Raw genomic sequence first — 20028 nt, 5'->3', positions numbered from 1 at the left:
GAGAGGAAGCCTGTCAGAGAGTGGCGCGTCGGTGCTGGTTAGTGGGCAGCCCGGGGAGGGTCATTCCGTGTGGGTGAACTCTGTGCGGGGGAATCGAGAATGCGAGGCCGGGGACGGAGCTAATGGGTGGGACCCAGTGAGATCAGGAAGCAGGACTGGGCAGGGGACTAGACAGATGGGGGGCTCAGCGGAGACTGAAAATGGAAGGGGCCGGGCCGGGGGAGAGGTAGAAGCGCCGCCCACCGAGGGAGGGCGGAGTGGGTACCGGCCGGCTGGCGGGTTGGAGGTCTAGGGCCGGTAGGGGGCGCTGTGGGCTTGGCCGCCTCGACGCTGAGGGCTCGTTGGTGAGGAGTGCGCGTGCGCGCGGAGCCGAGCGCGGTCTACCGCGGATCGCGCTGAACTGAAGCTGAGCAGGGACTGGGGGCCGGGACTAAGGCCCAGCCTATTGACCCCCCGCCCCCCGGCACCGTCCATTGTGCCGTGGCGCCTGCGCAGCACTCGCCACCTTGAGGGGGAGGGGCGGCCCGCGCCGCCGCCAGCGACGCCGCCATGGATTTAGGTGGGTGTCCCAGCTCCCCTTCCCCTGGCCGGGCTGTGCTGCGTCCCGCAACGGGCAGGAGGGCGGTTCTGAGCGGGCCCGGGCTAAGGGAGGCCCTCGGGGGTCGGGGAGGGGGTGTGGAGGTCGGGGGTGTCCTCGGAGACTGGGGGCCATGAGGCCGGGCTTTAGCGCGGGCCCCACCACTCCTTGGCTGGTCTCTTGCCCCCTCAGGCCACTTTCCAAGTGAAGGGCCAAGCGGAGGTGAAGTTTGATTTCCTGAAAGTGGAGAGGGTTCGTACACGTGCTTTGGAAAATGCCGGGCTGGGAGGACGCCCAGGGGAATCGCGGATGCCCAGACAGTCTCTTTTATTGAACGTCTAGTAAGTTCCAGAGCAAGTGTTTTACGCTCATGAGTTCCTCATCGATAAAACGGGGACGATAATGTATCCACCTCAGAGTTTTAGGGAGTTTTCCTTGAGACCACGTGTGTACAGCGTCCGTTATAGCCCCATGCGCGTACCTGGCGTTCATTAGACTAGCAGTTGTGGGCAGGGGTTGCAGCAGCAGAGAGGGCACGGGCACCGTGATTCAGAATCCTCGGAGGCAAAGTTTGGGAGAAGGGAGGGAGGAGCTGGCATAAATCAGTGGCTCCTTGCCCAGCCTCTCACGCTTCTGGACATGCTCCTAAGGGGTTGAGACCAGGAGCCTGCTCGGGGAGAGCTGGGTGAGGCACCCCAAGCTGTGCCAGAGGACTAGGCTGTGAAGACAAGTTGTGGTCTCTGACCCCAGCCAGCTCTGACGTGGTGGAATGGTAGGGTTGTGAGAGTTTGGCGCCCTACAGCTGTAGTGACTTATTTCTGTCCTGGTGGAACTGCTCTGTAGTTGCAACATCCTGAGCAAATTGTTTCTGAGTCTCAATGTTCCCATCTCTAAAACAGGAATACTACAGTCCTCAAAAGGTTGATTTGAAGATTAGAAGAGATCTTACATGCGTACCACCTAGTGCTATGCCTGGCACAGAGTAAACACTTGATAAATATAAAGGAGTGGGCACTCACAAGCACCAGTTAATCAGTAGTGATAAAATACTTGGTAATTATCCAGCTATTAACTGCTCCTGGGACTTACTCCTTTAAGTAGCACGGGTGCGTCCTTACTGCCTCTGGAAGGTAGATGTTATGGGCCAAACATCTCTGGTGAGCTGATAGTGCAATAAAATTCAATTTACAGAGTCATAGGGAACATATTTTGGCTCTCTGGAGAGCTGCCTGAGCCAGAACGAAATTCTAGAACCTCCAGAGAGACCCCTTAGCCACCTGACCCTCCCTGGGAGTGGGCCTCTGCCACTGGGAGCCAAGATGAATTGCCTTCAGCACTGGGCTGCATAGAATTGCTGATCCTGTGGCCTTTTGCTGCTCCCATAAATGATCGAAGGAGCAGGATATTCTTTAGTCTGCTGGAATCAGGAGTGTATTGGCTCCCTGCCTGGGATGATGGGTTCTTGGGGGCCTGAGGGACTGAGGAAGGGATGGCATCTCTGGTCCCTGGGAAAGGGGAGAGCAGTCAGGATTATTGAACAGTGAGCAGTGTTTGTACTCTGATTTAGTTTCTGGGACAAAGGAAACACCTGAGAAAGAGCTATGTTTTTTTCCTGTTTCTGAGCTGGGGAGGCAAGAAGTAATGACAAGATTCTGGTCTTGCGGACAATGTAAAGGTTTGGGGAAACAAAACATTTACGGAGCACTTCATCAGGCTCTTTGTAGCCTGATTATTGGAGCTCTCTCTTATTTAACCTTCAGCATCTCTGGGAGATGGGATCAGGAGCTAACAGTGAGCGCCATCCCACTACCAAAGGCTTGACTAGTGTACATCATTTGGTTCTCACAGTCATCATATGAAGTCTGTATTATCCCCACATGTGCAGAAGGCGGGGGGCCTCAGAGAAGTCATCTGTCCCAGATCACACACAGCTTTTAAATGGCTGAGCTAGGATTTAAACCATGTCTGATTAAATTCCCAAGATGCCTTCCTTGATAAGTCCATGTCAGTTCATGGCTCACTGAAGGGAGGCCTTTCTTAATGTAAGTGCAGTAGCTTTTGTATCTGTCCCTTGGTTTCTACCAGAGAACCAGGGCCATGAGTAGCCTATGCTCCTTGATTGAAGGAGCTTTGGGGGTGAATCATTTCCTGAAAGGCAGAACGACCGAAACCTGTTTGCAGGACAAGGCTATGAGAGAAAGCAGGCTGTAAAACAAAAAAAAAAAAGGAGAGAAAGCAGGGAAGGTAGGGCTTGTCTGATTGGCTCTGTTCCCACAGCCCTCCGGCTATGCGCCTTTTAGTTTGTATCATCACTTAGAAACTTGGTTGTCAGGTCCTGCAATACATACCTGCAATACATACTTGGCGGCCCCTGTAGTTTGACACTATCCTTGTGCTATCTCTCTAAACCCTTTCTCCCCGAATCCTGTGCTGGCCCATCCTTTGCTGGAAGGTCTAGCCTCAGAAGTCCAGCTTTTCCTGTTCAAATGCTTTTCCTGCAGGATCCATTCACTTCCTTGGTTCCAGTGATCCCCTCTGGGTCACACTTCAAGGCTGATCTTCCTCCTGAGTTTCAAACCTGCATTTCCATTGCTGGAGGACAGCTCTATCTTAATGTTCTACCTCAAACTCCAAATAACCAAAACTGAACTGTGTTCCCTCTAAACCTGTCCTCATTCTCCTGTGTTCCAAATTTCCAATGGTACCTATTGTCTTCTCAGTTCCAAGCTAGAGAGCTTGGGAGTCCTTTATTCCTCAGGTAAGTCCTTTTGACTCCAGCTCTTCAGCGGCTCTTGGACCCATTCCTTCTTCCGCCTCTCCCATTGATCCTATTTAGAACCCTAATCTCTAACCCTGATCGTGACAGCCAGCCTACTGACCGTTCTTCTAACCTCTGCTTACTATTTGGAAAATTTCACCACACTCTATCTTATTCAGCTTCTCTCCATGCAGGACCCTTGAATATCTGTGAAGAAATGACTGTTTTGCATGGAGGCTTTTTGCTGGCCGAGCAGCTGTTCCGCCCCAAAGCATTGGCAGAATTGACCAAGTCTGACTGGGAGCACGTGGGGCGGCCCATTGTGGAGGCCTTGAGGGAGATCTCCTCCGCCACAGCGTGCTCCCAACCCTTTGCCTGGAAGAAGAAAGCTCTGGTTATCATCTGGGCCAAGGTCCTTCAGCCTTCTCCCATCGCCCCTTCTGACACTGAAACTCGGTGGCAGGAAGATGTGTTCTTTTCAGTAGGCAACATGATCCCGACCATCAATCACACGGTCCTTTTTGAACTGCTCAAGTCCCTGGAAGCTTCTGGACTCTTTATCCAGCTCCTGATGGCCCTGCCTACCACCATCTGCCGTGCAGAACTAGAGCATTTTTTGGAGCACATGGCTGTTGACACTTCTTCAAAGGATGTGGCCTTCTTCCTAGAGGTCTGGTGGGAAATGATGAAGCACAAGGGTAATCAGCAGGACCCCCTGCTCTCCCAGTTTAGGACAATGGCCCATAAGTACTTGTCCTCTTCAGATGAGTTCTCCCACCCTCCAAAGAGGTTCAAGTCAGACCCAGATGTGTGTCCTACCATGCCCCTGTTGGCCATGCTGCTCACTGGGCTGAAGCAAATCCAAAACAGAATCCTGTGCCCCGGGATGAAGTGCTGTGCACTAGCCAACTTGGCTGACATGCTCACCGTGTTTGCACTGATGGAGGACGACCCTCAGGAAGTATCTGCGACTGTGTACCTAGACAAACTGGCCACAGTGGTCTCCGTGTGGAATTCGGACACCCAGAATCCGTATCACCAACAGGCACTGGCAGAGAAGGTAAAGGAGGCAGAACGGGACGTCAGCCTGAGCTCAATGGCCAAACTCCCGGACGAGACGATTTTCCTTGGGTTTGATTTCATGCGCAGCCTGCTGCGGGAGTGGGGGGAAGAGCTGCAGGCCATGCTCAACAGCAGCCAGGGGACGAATTATGACAGCTACCGGCTGTGTGACAGTTTGACTTCCTTCAGCCAGAACTTGAAGCTCTACCTGGATACCACCAGCTTGCCCAAGGAGGAGAGGCAGGGGGTCTGTGAGCTGGCAGATTGTGTTGGGGACTTCCTGAGGAAAACGAACAAGGTGCTGAACAAGGGCTTGGAGAAGGACCTCACCGCCTCGATCGCCATGGCCATCATTGAGCAGAAGATGGACCGGCATATGGAAATGTGCTACATTTTTGCTTCTGAGAAGAAGTGGGCCTTCTCGGACGAGTGGCTAGCCTGCTTGGTTCATAACCAGGCTCTCTTCCAAGACCCAGACTTGGTGTTAAAGCTGCTGGAAACAGTGGTGGAAATCAGCACGACAGACAGAGCCATTCCCAAATCTCAGATCAAACAAGTGATCGACTTGGTCCTGGAATGTTATGCGGACCTCTCACTGCCAGATAAAAATAAAGTCCTTTCAGGTGTCCTGCTTTCCTGGGGGCGAAAGGGCCTCTCTGAGAAGTTGTTGGCTTACTTGGAAGGGTTTCAGGAAGACCTCAACACGAGTTTTAACCAGCTTGCACAGAGTGCCTCTGACCAGGGCCTGGCTAAAGCTGTGGCTTCTGTGGCCCGCCTGGTAATACTGCACCCAGAGATCACAGTGAAGAAAATGTGCAGCATGGCGGTGGTCAATCTTGGCACCCACAAGTTCCTGGCTCAGATTCTCACCGCCTTCCCTGCCCTTAGGTTCTTGGAAGAGCAGGGTCCCAATCCATCCACCACTTTCGTGGTGTCATGCCTCAAAGAAACCGTCTGGACAAAGTTCTCTACACCCAGGGAAGAAAAGCAGTTTTTGGAGCTCTTGAGCTGCCTGATGAGTCCTGTGAAGCCTCAGGGGATTCCAGTCGCTGCTCTGCTTGAGCCAGATGAGGTGCTAAAGGAATTTGTCCTGCCTTTCTTGATGCTAGATGTGGAAGAGGTGGACCTCAGTCTGAAGATCTTCATCCAGACTCTTGAAGCAAATGCCTTCTTAGAGGAATACTGGCTCCAGACCTGTGCTCCGTTCCCCCTCATCTTCAGTTTGTGCCAGCTCCTGGATTGCTTCAGCAGATACTGGCAGCTCCCCAAGGAGAAGCGGTGCCTCTCTTTAGATGGGAAGGATCTAGTGATCCAGATCCTGGAGCTCCTCTGTGAGATTGTATTAGCTAATGCCGAGACCTTTTCCCCAGACACGTGGATCAAGTCCCTGTCCTGGCTCCACCGGAAATTGGAACAGCTAGACTGGACTGTGGGCCTGAGACTGAAGAACTTCTTTGAGGGCCACTTCAAGTGTGAAGTGCCAGCCACACTTTTTGAGATCTGTAAACTTTCTGAGGATGAGTGGACCTCCCAGACCCACCCTGGGTATGGGCCGGGCACAGGGCTTCTTGCCTGGATGGAATGCTGCTACATTTCCAGCAGCATCTCTGAGCAGATGCTCTCCCTCTTGGTGGTGGATGTGAGCAACCCTGAGGAGGTCAGGTTGTTCAGCAAGGGCTTTCTGGTGGCCCTGGTGCAAGTCATGCCTTGGTGCAGCAGCCGGGAGTGGCAGTACCTCTACCAGTTGACTAGGGGACTGTTGGAGAAGCAACTCTTGCATGTCCCTTATAGCCTGGAATATATTCAGTTTGTTCCTCTGCTAAACTTGAAGCCTTTGGCTCAGGACCTCCAACTCTCAGTACTCCTCCTGAGAGCTTTCCAGTTTCTCTGCAGCCAGAGTTGTCGTAATTGGCTTCCTATGGAAGGCTGGAGCCATGTGGTCAAACTCCTCTGTAGCAGTCTGACCAACCTCCTGGACTCAGTAAGGCTGATACAGTCAGTTGGCCCTTGGGCCCAAGGTCAGGAACAGAACCTGACCCAGGAAGTCCTATTTTTTTATACCCAGGTGTTCTGTCACGTTCTGCACATCATGGCCATGCTCCACCAAGAGGTGTGTGAACCACTATACGTTTTGGCCTTGGAAATCCTTACCTGCTACGAAACCCTGAGCAAGACCAGCAACCCTTCTGTTAGTGCCTTGCTCCAGAAAGTAAATGAGCAGCGCTTCTTAAAGTCCATCGCCAAGAACATTAGCCCTGAGGAGTGGCGCCAAACCCTGCTGCAGAAGATCAGCAACTTCTGACCTTTGTAGATCAGAAAACAGCTGGGCCTCTCCTGGATGGGGGCTATAGAGGTTAGAGTCGAGAAACACAACCTTTTCAGTTATGTGAACTTGTATACAAGCTAAAAAGTATGGCAATAACAATGTAAAGAAAATAGTTCCTTAGGTATTTGTAACGTACAACCTGTAAGAAAATTTTCTTTTGAGTTTCATCTTGTCTCGAGTCTTTCTCATCAATACTCTATGCTTAGATATGCTGAAATTGGGCTCAGCGAGGGTCTTAAAGATCAAGTCCGACTGGGAGCACGTGGGGCAGCCCATTGTGGAGGCCTTGAGGGAGATGATCTCCGCCACAGCGTGCTCCCAGCCCTTTGCCTAGAAGAAGAAAGCTCTGGTTATCACCTGGGCCAAGGTCCTTCAGCCTTCTCCCGTCACCCCTTCTGACAGTGAAACTCGGTGGCAGGAAGATGTGTTCTTTTCAGTAGGCAACGTGAGCCTACCATCAATCACACGATCCTTTTTGAACTGCTCAGGTCAAAAGGACTTAAGGAACAAGGGAGAAACATTCATAACTGGGCTGCTTCACCCTAAAATTTGGTTAAGTCCAAAGGTGAAACCACCTAAATGGAAAAATAAGGTATGTGTGTTCTTTTGCACTGAAACTCTCTTCAAGAGTCATTTCGTGGTCTCTTGGAAAGGGCAGCTATTAGGAAAAGAACTCTATTCTGCCACCAATTGGCCATGTGATTTGTGTGCCCGAAAGCCCTGCACGACTGTAAAAGGAGAGGTTGGACCAAGCAAGTTTAGTGTTGGGAGTAGATTAATGACCCCAAGAAAAATGGGTAGTTTCTGAATTGAGGACCGCCAAATAGCCTTGTCTCTGTCCATTCAATGGCCCCAGAGGGACTGTATTAAAACTAGGTCTGCTAAACACAGCAGAGATGTGTTTAAAGGATGAGTGTAATTATCTTCTGCCTGAAGTAGATCATGGTTTTGAAGGATGGGAGCAAGGAATGGTGTCTGCAGAAGCATAGAAATGTGAATTTAAGGTGTCCAGGCAATACTATAGAACTATGAGAACTGGTTGGTGAGGTACTTAATTTGGGAGGCAAGGAAGTGGAAAAGGATATACTCCATCACCACCTTCATATCAATGCCCTCACTCAAAATGGGGTATTATTCTGGTTCCCTCCCCAACTTAAAGTGGCCTGGCCCTGTGGCCCGCAGTTGGGTTTCACACTCCCACCTCCTAACTGGGGTTCACTTAGGAAAAGAAGAAAGGGCCAAAAGTTACATGACCACTGTGCTCGAACACTAGGACCCTGCAGTGTATTCTGGGAACCGTGAGTCACAGAAACATGTTAAAGTATGAGGTAGGCCCTCTTGGTGACTGAGAGGCTCCCCCCAAGACCCCACCTCTGCCAGTTACATGGATGTGAATACACACGAGAAACTAGCACTCAGCAGCCAGTCAAATCAGGTTACGGAATGGGTCTTACAGGAAGTCGGTATTAATGTATTTCACAAATGAGAGTAGGGAAATATTAGTGCAATTTAATCACCACAGGGGTGATTTATAAAGATATACTGATAGTAAAACAGTAAAAAAAATTACAGCATTTTGCATTTTTTCAATGGCACCCATTAAAGACAAATAGTCAAAATTTGAGACACTGTTACATATTCAGTACTTTAAAAGTTCATGGACAACAGTGAATTAAAAGGCACTTTTAAAAATCTAGTTTTCCACTACCAATTGAAAAACAACTTCATGGTAGCACAGTTTCTAAGACCCATCCTAGTTGATAAGGAATGATTAGTGTTGGCACCACAGGATCCCATTTGCAAATGGTAGTGAAGGAGGCGGTCCACAGGACAGATTTTGGCCAGGGCTGCCTTACCCTCTTGCTCTCTAGCCTTCTGTGGCTCAGTGGTGGTACACTCACATAGGAACAGACTTTGGACCACAAGCTCTGGCTCACCAGGAGGCAGTCTAGATGAGTCTTCTCATGGTTTGGAATATACAAGTCCATTTCCACTTCATGTGAAAAGGACAATGTCAAAGAGTGGGGTAACCCAATAAATAGCTTGGTAGCCATCATTTCACTTTACGCCTATCGTCTTCATAAGAGCATCCTGTGCACATGGATATGGGGAAAGCTGGGCTTGAGGGAACATCCTAGAAAGGGGATCGTATTTGAACAAGCTCACAAGTTTGACGCTGGTCTTACCAGGTCAGCCTGCAAAGGTGCTGACCTGTTGGCCTCCCTAACTACTCAAGTGCTTCAGGTTCCCATCCCTGCCTCCTGTCCCTCCCCCCCACCACCAATGAGACTTCTGATTAGAAATCAGTAGACATGAGAATTCAATGTTGGCACCTGGATGAAAGGGTGAGGCAAAAAACCAATGGGTTATCTAGTAAACAATAGAAAACTACTTACCCACACGATTTTCCCAGGCCAACATCATCAGAAATTATTTTAAGAACTATGTCGTCACTTGCCTCTGCTGGCCCAGTATGTGTGGATACTGCCCTGAGTGGTTGGAAAGGTGGGTAGCCACCAATATTAGGGCCAGGTGAGTGCCCAGACACTTAACATCCTGGTCCCCCGAGCTCTGCAGCCCAAGCTTCTTCCTCCCAGAGCCTTTAAGACCCAAGGAAAGAGCCATGGGCTTGCATTTGAAACCACCTTGCTACCCATGGAGGTCTGACAGGATCCAATCGTTGTTACTAAGAAAAAAGTGCTTTTGCAAAGGTTAAAAGGGAGATAATAGGAATATTCTTTAGAGAAACTCAAACCCATCTGCTTACCAATACCCAAAAGGCTGAGGCCACCCAAGGCACTATTTGGTCCATGGAATACTGAGTGGAGGAGGCACCCTCACTGCCTGACTCCTGGGAGCGATTATCCATCCTTTCCAGCTGGGGGAGTGTCAAAGAGCCGGGCCGCCTTCTTGCACAGCAGAGAGAACCAGTAGATCTGGGGAGCGATGAGGAAGGCATTGGCCATGTTGCAATGTAAAGGGATCCTGAACGGCACTTGAAACAGGCTTAGTCTCTGGTGGTGGCCGTAGGACCAGTACATGAAGGGGAAAAGGAGGATCCGACAGGAAAGGAAGGTGGTCAGCGTGAGGATTCCGTTCACTTTGTAGAGAAGCGTGTGCTGCTGCTTCAGCTGCAAAAGAAGAGGGAAGGGTCACCAAGAGGTTGGACCTTCGGGCAATGACTAGCCCACGTCCCACAGCAGTCAAGGCCGCGCTTGGAGGTGATTGAGCACTGCCGTATTTATGTATGCATATAGCCTCGTAAGTTTTCCAGTAGTGATGTCGCATTTGACCTAAGCCACCCAGCTGACAGGAGCACAGGAACAGTGGATGAGAGAAAATCTGTGGCCAGGGAAAATATATATATATAAAGAACTGTATCAAATGTGAATCAAACATACAATTTAATCCCCTTTGGCTCAGAAGACCCACCGACTTTTAAAGTCTGTTCAGGGGTCTCGTATCCCACTTTTCCTGGCACTAAGGGATTTTCCAGGCCCCACAACCTATCGAGGAAAAGCAGAGTCCATGCCCTCTGCACTATTTCTGCCATTTCATTCATACATGCCTGAATCAGAACTCTGCCCAGTGACACAAATGGAGTACTCAGTTCTGCCGTGAAGATGCAGCCAACAAAGAAGTCCCCCAGCTCTCCCCTAAGCCTCTGCAGATGAAAAGAGGAAAAGGGGGAATAAGGCATGGAGGTTAAGGAACCACTGAAGGGAAATTCTAACTAGGGCTGTTGAGAAGGGTAACCATGAGAGACCAGGAAGGGAAAGGGAAATGCTAAATGGGCAAGTGGAGACCCAGTTAATACTCAGCTGCTTCCGCAGCAATGGCACTTTGATGGTCGAATCCCTAGGGTCCAGAGGCAACTTCAGATCGGCTGGTTGCATCACACACTAAGCTTTGAATTTCAATGTCAGCCGGAAGAAACTCTGCAGCCTACTTTTGGGTATCTAACTTAGTCATGCCAAGGGCACTTAGCCAGTTCAGTTCAACAAAATACGTGCCAGGCCCTGTGCTAGATGTTAGGGAGACTGCTTAAAGAATGTAATGCATTCTACTATTCCTTTCCTCTTTGCTAGGAAGCATCATAGCATAGAATACCAGCTCTTGTCACCTAGTGCCACTGCGTGAGATTCATAAACTCTTAAAGCCCCCGTCTCTTCATCTTCATGGTTTAGAGTGAACAATTTCTAACTAGTATTTTTAATCATTTCCAATTATTAGGAGCTATGATCTTTTAAATCAGGCACCTGTCACCTGGTAGGCACTCAGAAATTACTAGTTTCCTTTCTGCATCCCCATCTCAATTCCTTGTTGGGTAGGGTTTTTATGGGAAAATGGATCTAGGGAGAAATTATGAGACTATTTACCCTGGGAGTCTGTATTTTTGTGACATCAAAATAATGCATACAGTACTCTCTGGCACTGAGCTCTCATTTTTTTCAAAATTATATTGTACTTTGTATATGAATTAAAGACAGAACCTTTGGCAAAGGCTAGGGAATCACAAAGGGCTGGGGGATAGCTGGCGAGGAGGATCACAAATGTTTCAGATTTAATTTTTCTATATAATTTTCCTGGGGGATTTAACTGGGGAAGCAGCTGGCACGAGGAAAGTCAGTGCAGTAGGAAAGAAGGAAAAGGGGGGCAATCCTGACTCCTAAGTAATGGTCAGGACACCCAGTTCAACAGGAGAAATGAGTGACTAAGGCTGCTGGTGGCTCTGTCCTGGGAAGCCATACCTGCGTAACTGGCACAAGGACCAACAGAATGACCACATGGTGTGTGATCATGAGGCGGTTTTTACTTAGGAAGTTTCGAAAAATGGTGAGGGTGTGTCTGCGGTCCTGTTCTCTGGTTCGGTACCATTCACAGAGGTACATGGCGTAGGTGTCATAGACCATGTACGGAATCAAAAACCAGACATATTCTCGAGCAAGCCAGTGTCTGAAAGAAAGCATATGAGTGGTCCATGAAGTAATTATGGGCATCGATTACAAAGGCTCAAAGCCAGCCTCTTCTCAAACACATTCCCTTCAGCTTTGCATTAATCAGCTGTTTTGTCTCCAAATGCTTTACAATGAAGATGCTGAAATTGATGAACAAGGAGAGTGAACAACTTTCTAAATCACCGAGCAAAGTCATGAGTGTCAAAAGGCAGAAAGCAGAAATGCACTCAGCAGCATGTGTTTTAAGTGACTGGCTGTCTCTATTTGACTGATTTAGCCACTCACTTATAATGGATTTTCTGGCGTTTCGTGACATAAGCTGACTTTGATATAGATATCTCTACCAGTGATTCAACAGCCCCACCAAGAAACTGGTTTGGAAGGTGTCCCGAATCCCAATCCAATATTTCCAGTTTAACTCCACTCATTGCTCAAGAACTGGGAGTTTCCTCTTGCATCTGCTTGTAACCCCACTCTGGGGAGTTCCTGGCAAGTAACCCTGGCCTTTTTCTTTATAGTTCTATGGCGAATCCCAGTTCCACTCATTAAGAAAAATATGTCTGGAAATGAGCCCAGAGCTCAAGGGCTACCTTACAGCAGCCAGATACCAGAAGAGAAGCTGGGACAAAAGAGTATTCCGATTTACTTGACTGAAAGAGTTGAATCAATATTTGCTGAATTGAAATGATAGTTTATTACTGTCCTAGAGCAGATTAGAAGGAAAGTCTCTGTAATTTCTACAATTTTGTTCCCAAATGATAAATCATAATTCTACAGAAAATTGATGTGGGAAAAAGAAAAAAGCAAACACCTAAATTGAAATCCTGTACTATGCTGGGAAGGATTAGATTCACTAAATCAGCCAAGTTTTATGAGCACCCATGTGTTAGGAGAAGAAACAATTTAGTTTTAAGGTTCTCAAACTAGGGAACATTAATCACCTGCAGTGCTTGTTAAGGGCTTCACCCCAACCCCCACCCCTGCCAAGACTAAATGGTATGCCTACAGCCCTCAAATCTGTATTCGTAACTTTGTCTCAGGTGAGTTCCTAAGAAGCCAGTCTGTGAACTGCAACATTGGGAATATACACTACAGAGGGTGCCATTCAAGTTTCTGTTCCCTGAGTGATGCCACACTTACCACAGCCTAACTTCAAGAATGAATAAACAATGAAATAGGCAAACAAGTAAGGAACGGCAAGTATAATATACATGCCAGTGAATTAATTAGACAAGTTCCATTTAGGCAAAAAGATACAATATTTATTCTACTGCCCATCTATGGTCTCTATTGCTTTCTTGAAGCAATTCCAAGTCAAATAACTATGAAGAGCTACAAAAAGCTGAGCTGGAATATAACTGGCCTCATCCCTTGAATGGAGCCTAAGTAAGGTCTTAATATTTTGCACACAGTACTAATTCAGTAAGATCTGAAATTGTGGCTGTTTGGTAGAATTCTCTGAAGATTTATTAGCAAGAGATTTGGATTATAATCTTAACTACCACTAGCCTGAAACAGCTTTTATATATATATATATATATATATATATATATAAAATGAAGATAATAATCCTTGTCTTACTTCCTTGACAGTTATTATGAAGATTAAAAAACAAAGTGTGGAAGCCCTTTTAAATGTAAAATGTACTATCCAAATATAAGTTAAATTGAGAAAAGATTAAATTGAGAAAATTGCCTAGAGCTGTGACTCAGCCCTTCTAGGGATGTGGACCTCTTTAAGAATTTGATGAAATCCTTGCCCTACACCAACATTCTGCATATAATTTGGGGGATGTATAGATAACCCCTCCTATCTATAGATAGTCTACACGATAGTCTAAATGAAAAGGCATAGAGTAGAAATATATTTGGGTGTATAGTATGAGTCCTAAAAGGCCTTTTTTTTTTTTTTTTTTTTTAAAGACAATCTAGGTGCTGAGAAAGCATCCCTGTGCATCCATGTACAGGTGGAGGGCACAGAAATGTGTCTGTCTCCATTTTGCAAGCAGAGAATCTAAGGCATAAAGATACACAAAGGAAGGACTTGGAAACCAAACGCAAGTTTGCTACCATGCTCAAGCGACTAAAACACACTGCTTCTGAAGAGAAAACACACAATAGTGGTGCTATAGAACTGAAAGCTAATAGTGTGTAAATGTCTTTTTCTGAAATGTTTAGTGGTCACCTTGCTGCGTGCGCTCCTGTCAGCCCAAGATACAGCTGCGGAGGCATCATCGGTCTCAATCTTTGCACAAGAGGCTGGTTTCAAGGTCAACCTGACAAACTGGGTGGGAGCAGCGAGGGGGTTCGCCTCATGATCACAAAATGCTCAATATGAAAGCTGAACCCGACCAAATGCTATTAGCCTTTGGTGCATGTGATCCAAGACCTTTGACCTGCCTTCTGTCAGCATCTACAATTCATCACCAAGAACTGGTTCTGTCTAAAAAGAGGCATAAGAAGAAAAGCACAAAAATGATGATGGCAGGCTTAATCCCAAGTAAGATCCAGGCACTAAGTGTGAGCCAGATGCCTACTCAGGCTCCCCTCCCATTCCAGTCTCAACAGGTGGAAAGACAGACCCTTGGCAGAATCAACATGACAAAAGGATCAGGGCCTGCTCTCCCTGTATATTTGACTACCACCCTGGAACTTAACTGGGAGAAAGTGAGAGTGGTTCTCAGAAGACAGGTGGAGAAAAAAAAAAACAGCTTCAAAAACAAAACACCATCACTGCCCAGGTCTACCTACACAGAGCAGACCACCTGGTCTTTATGATTTGTTTCACTAGATGCAGGTTTCCTGACCTGTCTGTGGCCTTTGGACTGAGCTCTAAACACACATACAAGTCAGTTTTCTGAAAGCCCCAGAAACCTCTTCGCTGCCTTTAGCAAATCCAGAGGAAAAACAAGAGCAGCATTTGTAAGGTCGGGGGTGGTGGATTCGTACCTCTCCACAGAAGGGCTTCACTCACCACACCGCACATGTATTGGCCAATGAATGCTCCAAAGCAGGACCCCGTGACATCACTTAAAAGAACCAAAAGCCACCCACCCTCTCACTTCTGAATAGTTTTCAGATGTATCTCTCCTAAAGAACTTGGATCAATGGACCACGCTGTCCTCTCACATGTCACCTGAAATCAGGCTTAGACTCTTGTCATTCTCTAGCATTTCTTCAGCTTACTTTGTCCTAAAGTGGCCATGCTGAAAAAGGTAAGGAGAGGAGGCAGGAACTAGTTATGGTGCCCAAGTTTTCCAACAGCATGTGCTGAGAAAGAACTGGTGCCGGGGAGTGACTGAAATGTGCAAACTTCGAAAAAGTTCAGCGCTGACATGTGTGCTTCTTTCACCTGGCATTGGATGTTACCTGTCGGTGACCACGTTTCTACAGGCGCGGATGATGACGATCCCTGACCCGGTGGCCAACACAGCCTGCGCTGAAGAAACCACCCTAATGTGCGGCAGAAAAGAAACAAAAAGGGAGGGGAGTGGAGAGGTGCGCGCTCAATCCAGTCCCGAAGACAGCATAAAGCCAAAACTCTGCAACCTGGCTTTTCCCCTGCCCGCGCCGGGAGGAAATTGGTCGGGCCGCCGCCACGCTCCCGACCCCCAGGCAGCTGGCCGATGTGGGTAGCAGGCTTCCCTCCCCATCCCTATCAGCGTGGGCAGCCCTCCGCCCTGCTCCCCTCTCCCTCCAGGACAGGTCGCACAGGGAGTTCGCAGAGCCCGGGCCAACGCCGCGGAGAGGGGCAGGGACCCAGGGAGGCAGCCCCCTCGCTTCCTGTCGCCCCCCCTTTCCGCCCTCACTCCCAGCCGGGGCGGGCGCCGCCGGGTCCGGGCGCGGTGCAGCCCGCGCGGCCGGGTGGGGCGGGCGCCGCCGGCCTCGCCGCGTACCTGGTGCTGATCATCACGCAGTCGTGGTAGGTCCATGCGGGCCGCGCGCGGCGCAGCCACCAGGTGGAGAGCACGAAGAGCCCCGGGAAGAAGAGTGAGCCCCAGGCCAGCGTCAGCAGCATGGGTACTCAGGGCTCGGCGCCTCGCTGGGCGCCCTCGGCGTGGCTCAGGTCGGCTCGGCGCGGCTCGGAGACTGGCGCGGCCCGCCCGCCCCTATTTCTACCCTCCACCCTCCACCCCCGCCCGGCCCGGCCCGCCGCGACTCTGGCAGCCGTGGGGCGCTGGCCCTGAGCCCGCAGCGCCACTCTCCGCGTGACCAGGCCGGCTGCAGCGATAGGCGCTGGCCGTCCGGCCGGGGCGGGGTCTCGCCGCCACCGCCCCTGGGCCCTGAAGTTTCCCGGGGTATCCCGGTCCGCCAGTGGGCTGTCCGCGGGGGCGGGCTGCTACCCGGGCCCAGTGGGTTCCGAGTGCGCCGGCTCTGCGCCCGGGACAAGCGGCGAGCCAGTGACCGCCGCCGCCGCCCGGGTCGAGGCCGTGGCGGGCAGAGCCGAGGCTCTCGGGGCTTCTGTTCCGTCACGGCGGACGCCTCCCCCTCCCTCCGGGACCAGCCTGACAGATGACATGCCCCGCATGTGCCACAGCCCTCCTCTCCTCCCCAGCCCCGGGAGGAGAGACGCGGTGTGGGAGGGCCCCCTGAAAAAGCCAGGTAGGAAAATGCACTCAATCGAGACTCCCTACCATTAGGGTGGGGGGAACCCTCCAGGCTGGGACATTGCCTGGTACGAATGGTGCCGTGGGCATTGGGCGGGTGGGGTGGGCAATGAAGGAAAGGGCTGGTGGGCTTGTGGCTATCTGCTTATCTCTGGCCTGGCTTATCTACCATCACTCTTGCTTCCAAATAGGAGTCTGAAGGAAATGGTCTTTCTGCAGGCCAAAGATGGCTTTTCTAAGTGCTGCCAACCGCTGCAATTTCTCCTAAGGGGATTGCTCTGAAAAACATTAAATCCTACTACAGAATCCAACAGTTGCTCTCTCAGTCTATATATATCAAGGTGGAATGTCATGTCTGCGGACTTTCTGGGGTACTGGGGTACTGCCTCTTGGATTTGGGTCAAGGTGCTACCTAGTCTTGGTGACTGTTTTGTTGTTGTTGTTGTTGTTGACAACGGTTCTTATTTAAAAGTTCCGGGCCAGGTGCCCAAAATTGCAGTGGGCTGGAATCAGTTCATTTTCACTCAGCACCAATCATATGGGCCAATACAGTAACTTCAATATTACTGGCTTGTCTCCTTCCTGGGACTTACCAAAGTTTTACTTTGCTTTGGTCTGTATCTTTCTCAGCTAACAAATGTGGGGAGAAATACAATTCATTTATGCCTGTTGCACTTGAAAAGTACTATCTGGGTCTCTTCAAATCACCATCATGCAAAGTGCTGACAAAAGGCCCTTAGGAAGCTTCTGTCTGGAACAGCCCAGCCCAGCCTCTCTGGGCCACTGTTTCCTCATTTGTGAAACGAGGAGGCAGAATTACAAGCTCGTCAAGGCTCGTCCAGGTCTAAATTCTTAAGATTATATGACTTTTATAAAGTAACATGATTTCTGTTAGATGCCAATTAAATTTCTCTACCATGGCAGTTACTGGTGTAGAAGCAAATATAAACATAGCTTTTAACATCTTCTATATGTTGTTAAGATGAGGGAGTTAGCCAATATTTAGGAAGCAGAAAATCTAAAGAAAAGTCTGAAATTTCTTCCACTTTGGGCAACATCTCTAACTCCCAAATTCACTGCTAACATACTTGGTGAAACGAGAAAGACACTTTAGTTTGGTAGCAAGGTATCTGGCCAATACAAAGCTTTCTGTATTTTCACATTTGCATGTAGACAATGGACAGCTATCTGTAAACTTTACATTCTCTCCAGAAGAACAAATCCTTGTCCATTCCACTTTTTATTCCCTATGCATTTATCCCGGTCCCCTTGAGCTCCAGATTTTCCAGAGAGAGACAAGTGGTTACAAGTCCTCCCTGCCTTCTCCTTAATGGATTCAGCAACGTGAACCAAGGAGGCTAACACTTTTACGTGGCGGGAACCAATCTATACCCTGCACAAGAAGTTGTTTTTACAGCTTTTAAGGAGTACATGAAATGAAAACAAAACAACAGATGTTTCACATACAGAAAATGGCAAGTAAAATCAGTTTCCGACGCCCTGCTCATGACGTCACCAGAATGTTTAGGTTGAATCACCAGAAAGCCAACAAGCATAAACATGAACCTTGACTTTTCAAGGGACCAAACCCCTGTGGGCAAATGATAAAGCCAAATAAAAACCACCAAGCCTTTTAAACACAAACTTCTACTCATCCTTCAAAAGTCTTGAGTCAAATGCTTCCTCGTCCAAGAAGGTTTCCATTTACCTGTCTCTCCAAGCAGATTTATAAGTTCATTGTCAAACCTACCTTTGCATTTGAGTAGTGAGCATGTTTTTTATTTGTATGTACGTTTCCCCACCAAACTGTTAGCTCTTTGAAATGGGACCATGTCTTTTCATTTTGTTTCCCGAGTTAGGCCTGGCACATTGCAAGTGCTCAAAGAATGTTTGATACTTTTTAAGCTAATGTTTATTGAGTACTTACTATGTGCCAGGCTCTATATCAAACATTTTGCATGCAATATCTCATTGGGTCCTCACAGAAAATCTATTATCCTCACCGTGTGTGTGTGTGTCTGTGTCTGTGTCTGTGTGTGTCTGTGTCTGTGTGCAAAATGAGACTCAGAGCAATTAATATATTGCCTAAAGTCATGTTGCTGATGGCAGAGTTGGGGTTTGAACTCAGTACTTTCTGCCTTCAAGGTCTGGGTGCTTAATGACTATACCACCTTCAAACTTGAGAAGCAGGAAGAGAGTAATTCTTTTTCACAATGTAGTTTCTGATTAATAACCACTGTTCCTAATTGTTTAGTCACAAATATAAATGTGTGGGGTGGATTTTATGAGCTCTGACGCTGCTGTTATTAACACCATTTTATATACACATAACTTTATAATCTTTCAAAGCATTTTCATATATATTGTCTCAATGGGTCTCAAAGTAATCCTGTGAGGTAGGTGAAAATATTATTTTCATTTTATAGATGAAGAAATTTAACTGTAGGATGATAAACTGACTTGCCACCCTCTGAACTGGCCAGTCTCAAGTTAAAACCAGGGGCTCCTGATTCATGTTCCAGGGTGATTTCCAAAACTTCCTGCTGTAGGGTTGGGATTTAAGGAGTTTTAAATTACACTTCTTGTGTGGGTTTCAAAAGTAAAGTTTTCATGACCAGATATTAAGATAAGACTCACTTACCAAATCAGAGTCTCATCCCTTGAATGAGAATTTATAAAGCTCCCAGTTTTGAAGGGCTGTGATGGGATTTCTCAGTGGTTTCTTCTGCCTCTGAGGTATATGACCCTGTTTTTTGGTCCCCATCTCTCTCTTTCCTTTAGGCTTCAATCTAGAAACCACTAGGGTATAAGATGCAGGACTCTCCCCTATGTCTGCTCTCTGGTTTTCCAGCCTTAAATTAAAAATACCATGTTGACTTTTAAAATACTCAATGAATATCGTGATATGTGATGTGTGGGCTGCTATCCTTGATCAAGGGCACTATCTTTTTACCCAGAAATCTGCATCTACATTTTTTAGGAAAAATGATTTAGTTGGAAAAACGATTGAGATCCACACATGAAACATTGTCATATTGAGCTCCAGAACTGAAAGAGAACTTGGAGGTCTCCGTCCACTCATCTACTTAAAAAATCATAGAGAAAAAAATAACTGTTATGAAATAAACATTATTTTGTTTAGATCTGCACTTCATTTCTGCATTAGGGAACTTTGAAGCAGAGCCAGAGCAGGAAGGAGGACAAAAGGAGAAATGAAGTGATGGGAAGAGACATGGAGAGCAAAACATAGCACAAGAAGAAGATCCATTGGAAAAGACAAATAGATACAGTTACGAGAGAAAGGGCCAAGATACACCTGTAGACACAGGAAAATGGACGTAGAGACACAGATCTAGAGTCTGGAATTCACAACAAGTGAGCAAGAGGAAACGGAATGTAAGACATAAAGGTAAAATGAGTCATACAAATAGAAAGTGACAGGCTTGTATGGATCATTCCCTTTAGGCGAGCATCAACAAAAGCCATATTGCGAGAAACATGGCACAAAGAAGGAGACAACTTGTTCGTACCACTGAGAATGGGGCCAGGAGGAAATTAATGGCCTTCGTCTTTTGTTCTCCTGCACTTTGGACTCCATAAAACACCGTCTCCGTCTGGCCTGGCGCTGATATCTGTATATGCGTCTCCCCTTTAGACTGTATGCCTCTGATGGGCACATAGGGCCTGCTGTTGTCCAGGAGGCAGCCATGGCATCCCGCACGGGGGTCAGCATTAGAGGAC

The 20028-nt window shown here is 48.1% G+C and overlaps 3 protein-coding genes across 8 annotated transcripts in view; 2 read left to right on the top strand and 1 right to left on the bottom strand.

Moving 5' to 3' along the window:
• Positions 1 to 364: 364 nt before the first annotated feature.
• Positions 365 to 6890, top strand: GEMIN4 (gem nuclear organelle associated protein 4). Of its 2 annotated transcripts, none has more exons than XM_033089974.1 (2): positions 365 to 559; positions 3530 to 6890. In XM_033089974.1, the coding sequence occupies exons 1-2, from the start codon at positions 550 to 552 to the stop codon at positions 6697 to 6699; spliced, it is 3180 nt and encodes a 1059-aa protein (XP_032945865.1). In that variant the 5' UTR covers positions 365 to 549; the 3' UTR covers positions 6700 to 6890. The 2 variants fall into 2 exon arrangements, with proteins under 2 accessions (XP_032945865.1, XP_032945864.1); XM_033089973.1 differs by having other exon boundaries at positions 3515 to 6890.
• Positions 6891 to 7034: 144 nt separating this feature from the next.
• TLCD3A (TLC domain containing 3A) lies at positions 7035 to 15823 on the bottom strand. Of its 5 annotated transcripts, XM_033089977.1 has the most exons (5): positions 15577 to 15816; positions 15050 to 15133; positions 11475 to 11679; positions 10292 to 10387; positions 7035 to 9854 (listed from the first exon to the last, which is right to left on the bottom strand). In XM_033089977.1, the coding sequence occupies exons 1-5, from the start codon at positions 15696 to 15698 to the stop codon at positions 9585 to 9587; spliced, it is 777 nt and encodes a 258-aa protein (XP_032945868.1). In that variant the 5' UTR covers positions 15699 to 15816; the 3' UTR covers positions 7035 to 9584. The 5 variants fall into 5 exon arrangements, with proteins under 5 accessions (XP_032945868.1, XP_032945869.1, XP_032945870.1 ...); XM_033089978.1 differs by lacking the exon at positions 10292 to 10387 and having other exon boundaries at positions 15577 to 15818; XM_033089979.1 differs by lacking the exons at positions 10292 to 10387; positions 11475 to 11679 and having other exon boundaries at positions 9725 to 9854; positions 15577 to 15821.
• A 77-nt stretch (positions 15824 to 15900) lies between these two features.
• The window catches only part of VPS53 (VPS53 subunit of GARP complex), a 149010-nt gene continuing 144882 nt past the window's right edge, over positions 15901 to 20028 (top strand). The window contains exon 1 of the mRNA XM_033089976.1: positions 15901 to 16282. The gene's annotated coding sequence lies outside the window, so the exon portion shown is untranslated. The remainder of the gene's footprint in view (positions 16283 to 20028) is intronic.

Source organism: Rhinolophus ferrumequinum, chromosome 21 (assembly GCF_004115265.2).
Source record: "Rhinolophus ferrumequinum isolate MPI-CBG mRhiFer1 chromosome 21, mRhiFer1_v1.p, whole genome shotgun sequence".
Classification (NCBI taxonomy): Eukaryota; Metazoa; Chordata; class Mammalia; order Chiroptera; family Rhinolophidae; genus Rhinolophus; species Rhinolophus ferrumequinum.
This window is presented reverse-complemented; position numbering and strand designations above follow the sequence as displayed.

What these genes read in the sequence shown, in the direction of transcription:
- TLCD3A (XM_033089977.1), bottom strand. Translation starts at nt 15,698, where the DNA reads ATGCTGCTGACGCTGGCCTGGGGCTCACTCTTCTTCCCGGGGCTCTTC. An exon ending in AGAAACGTGGTCACCGACAG is followed by an intron (nt 11,680 to 15,049) that starts GTAACATCCAAT and finishes GCTTTCTTTCAG; the next exon opens with ACACTGGCTTGCTCGAGAAT. An exon ending in TGGGCAGAGTTCTGATTCAG is followed by an intron (nt 9,855 to 10,291) that starts GCATGTATGAAT and finishes CTTCTTTTGCAG; the next exon opens with CTGAAGCAGCAGCACACGCT.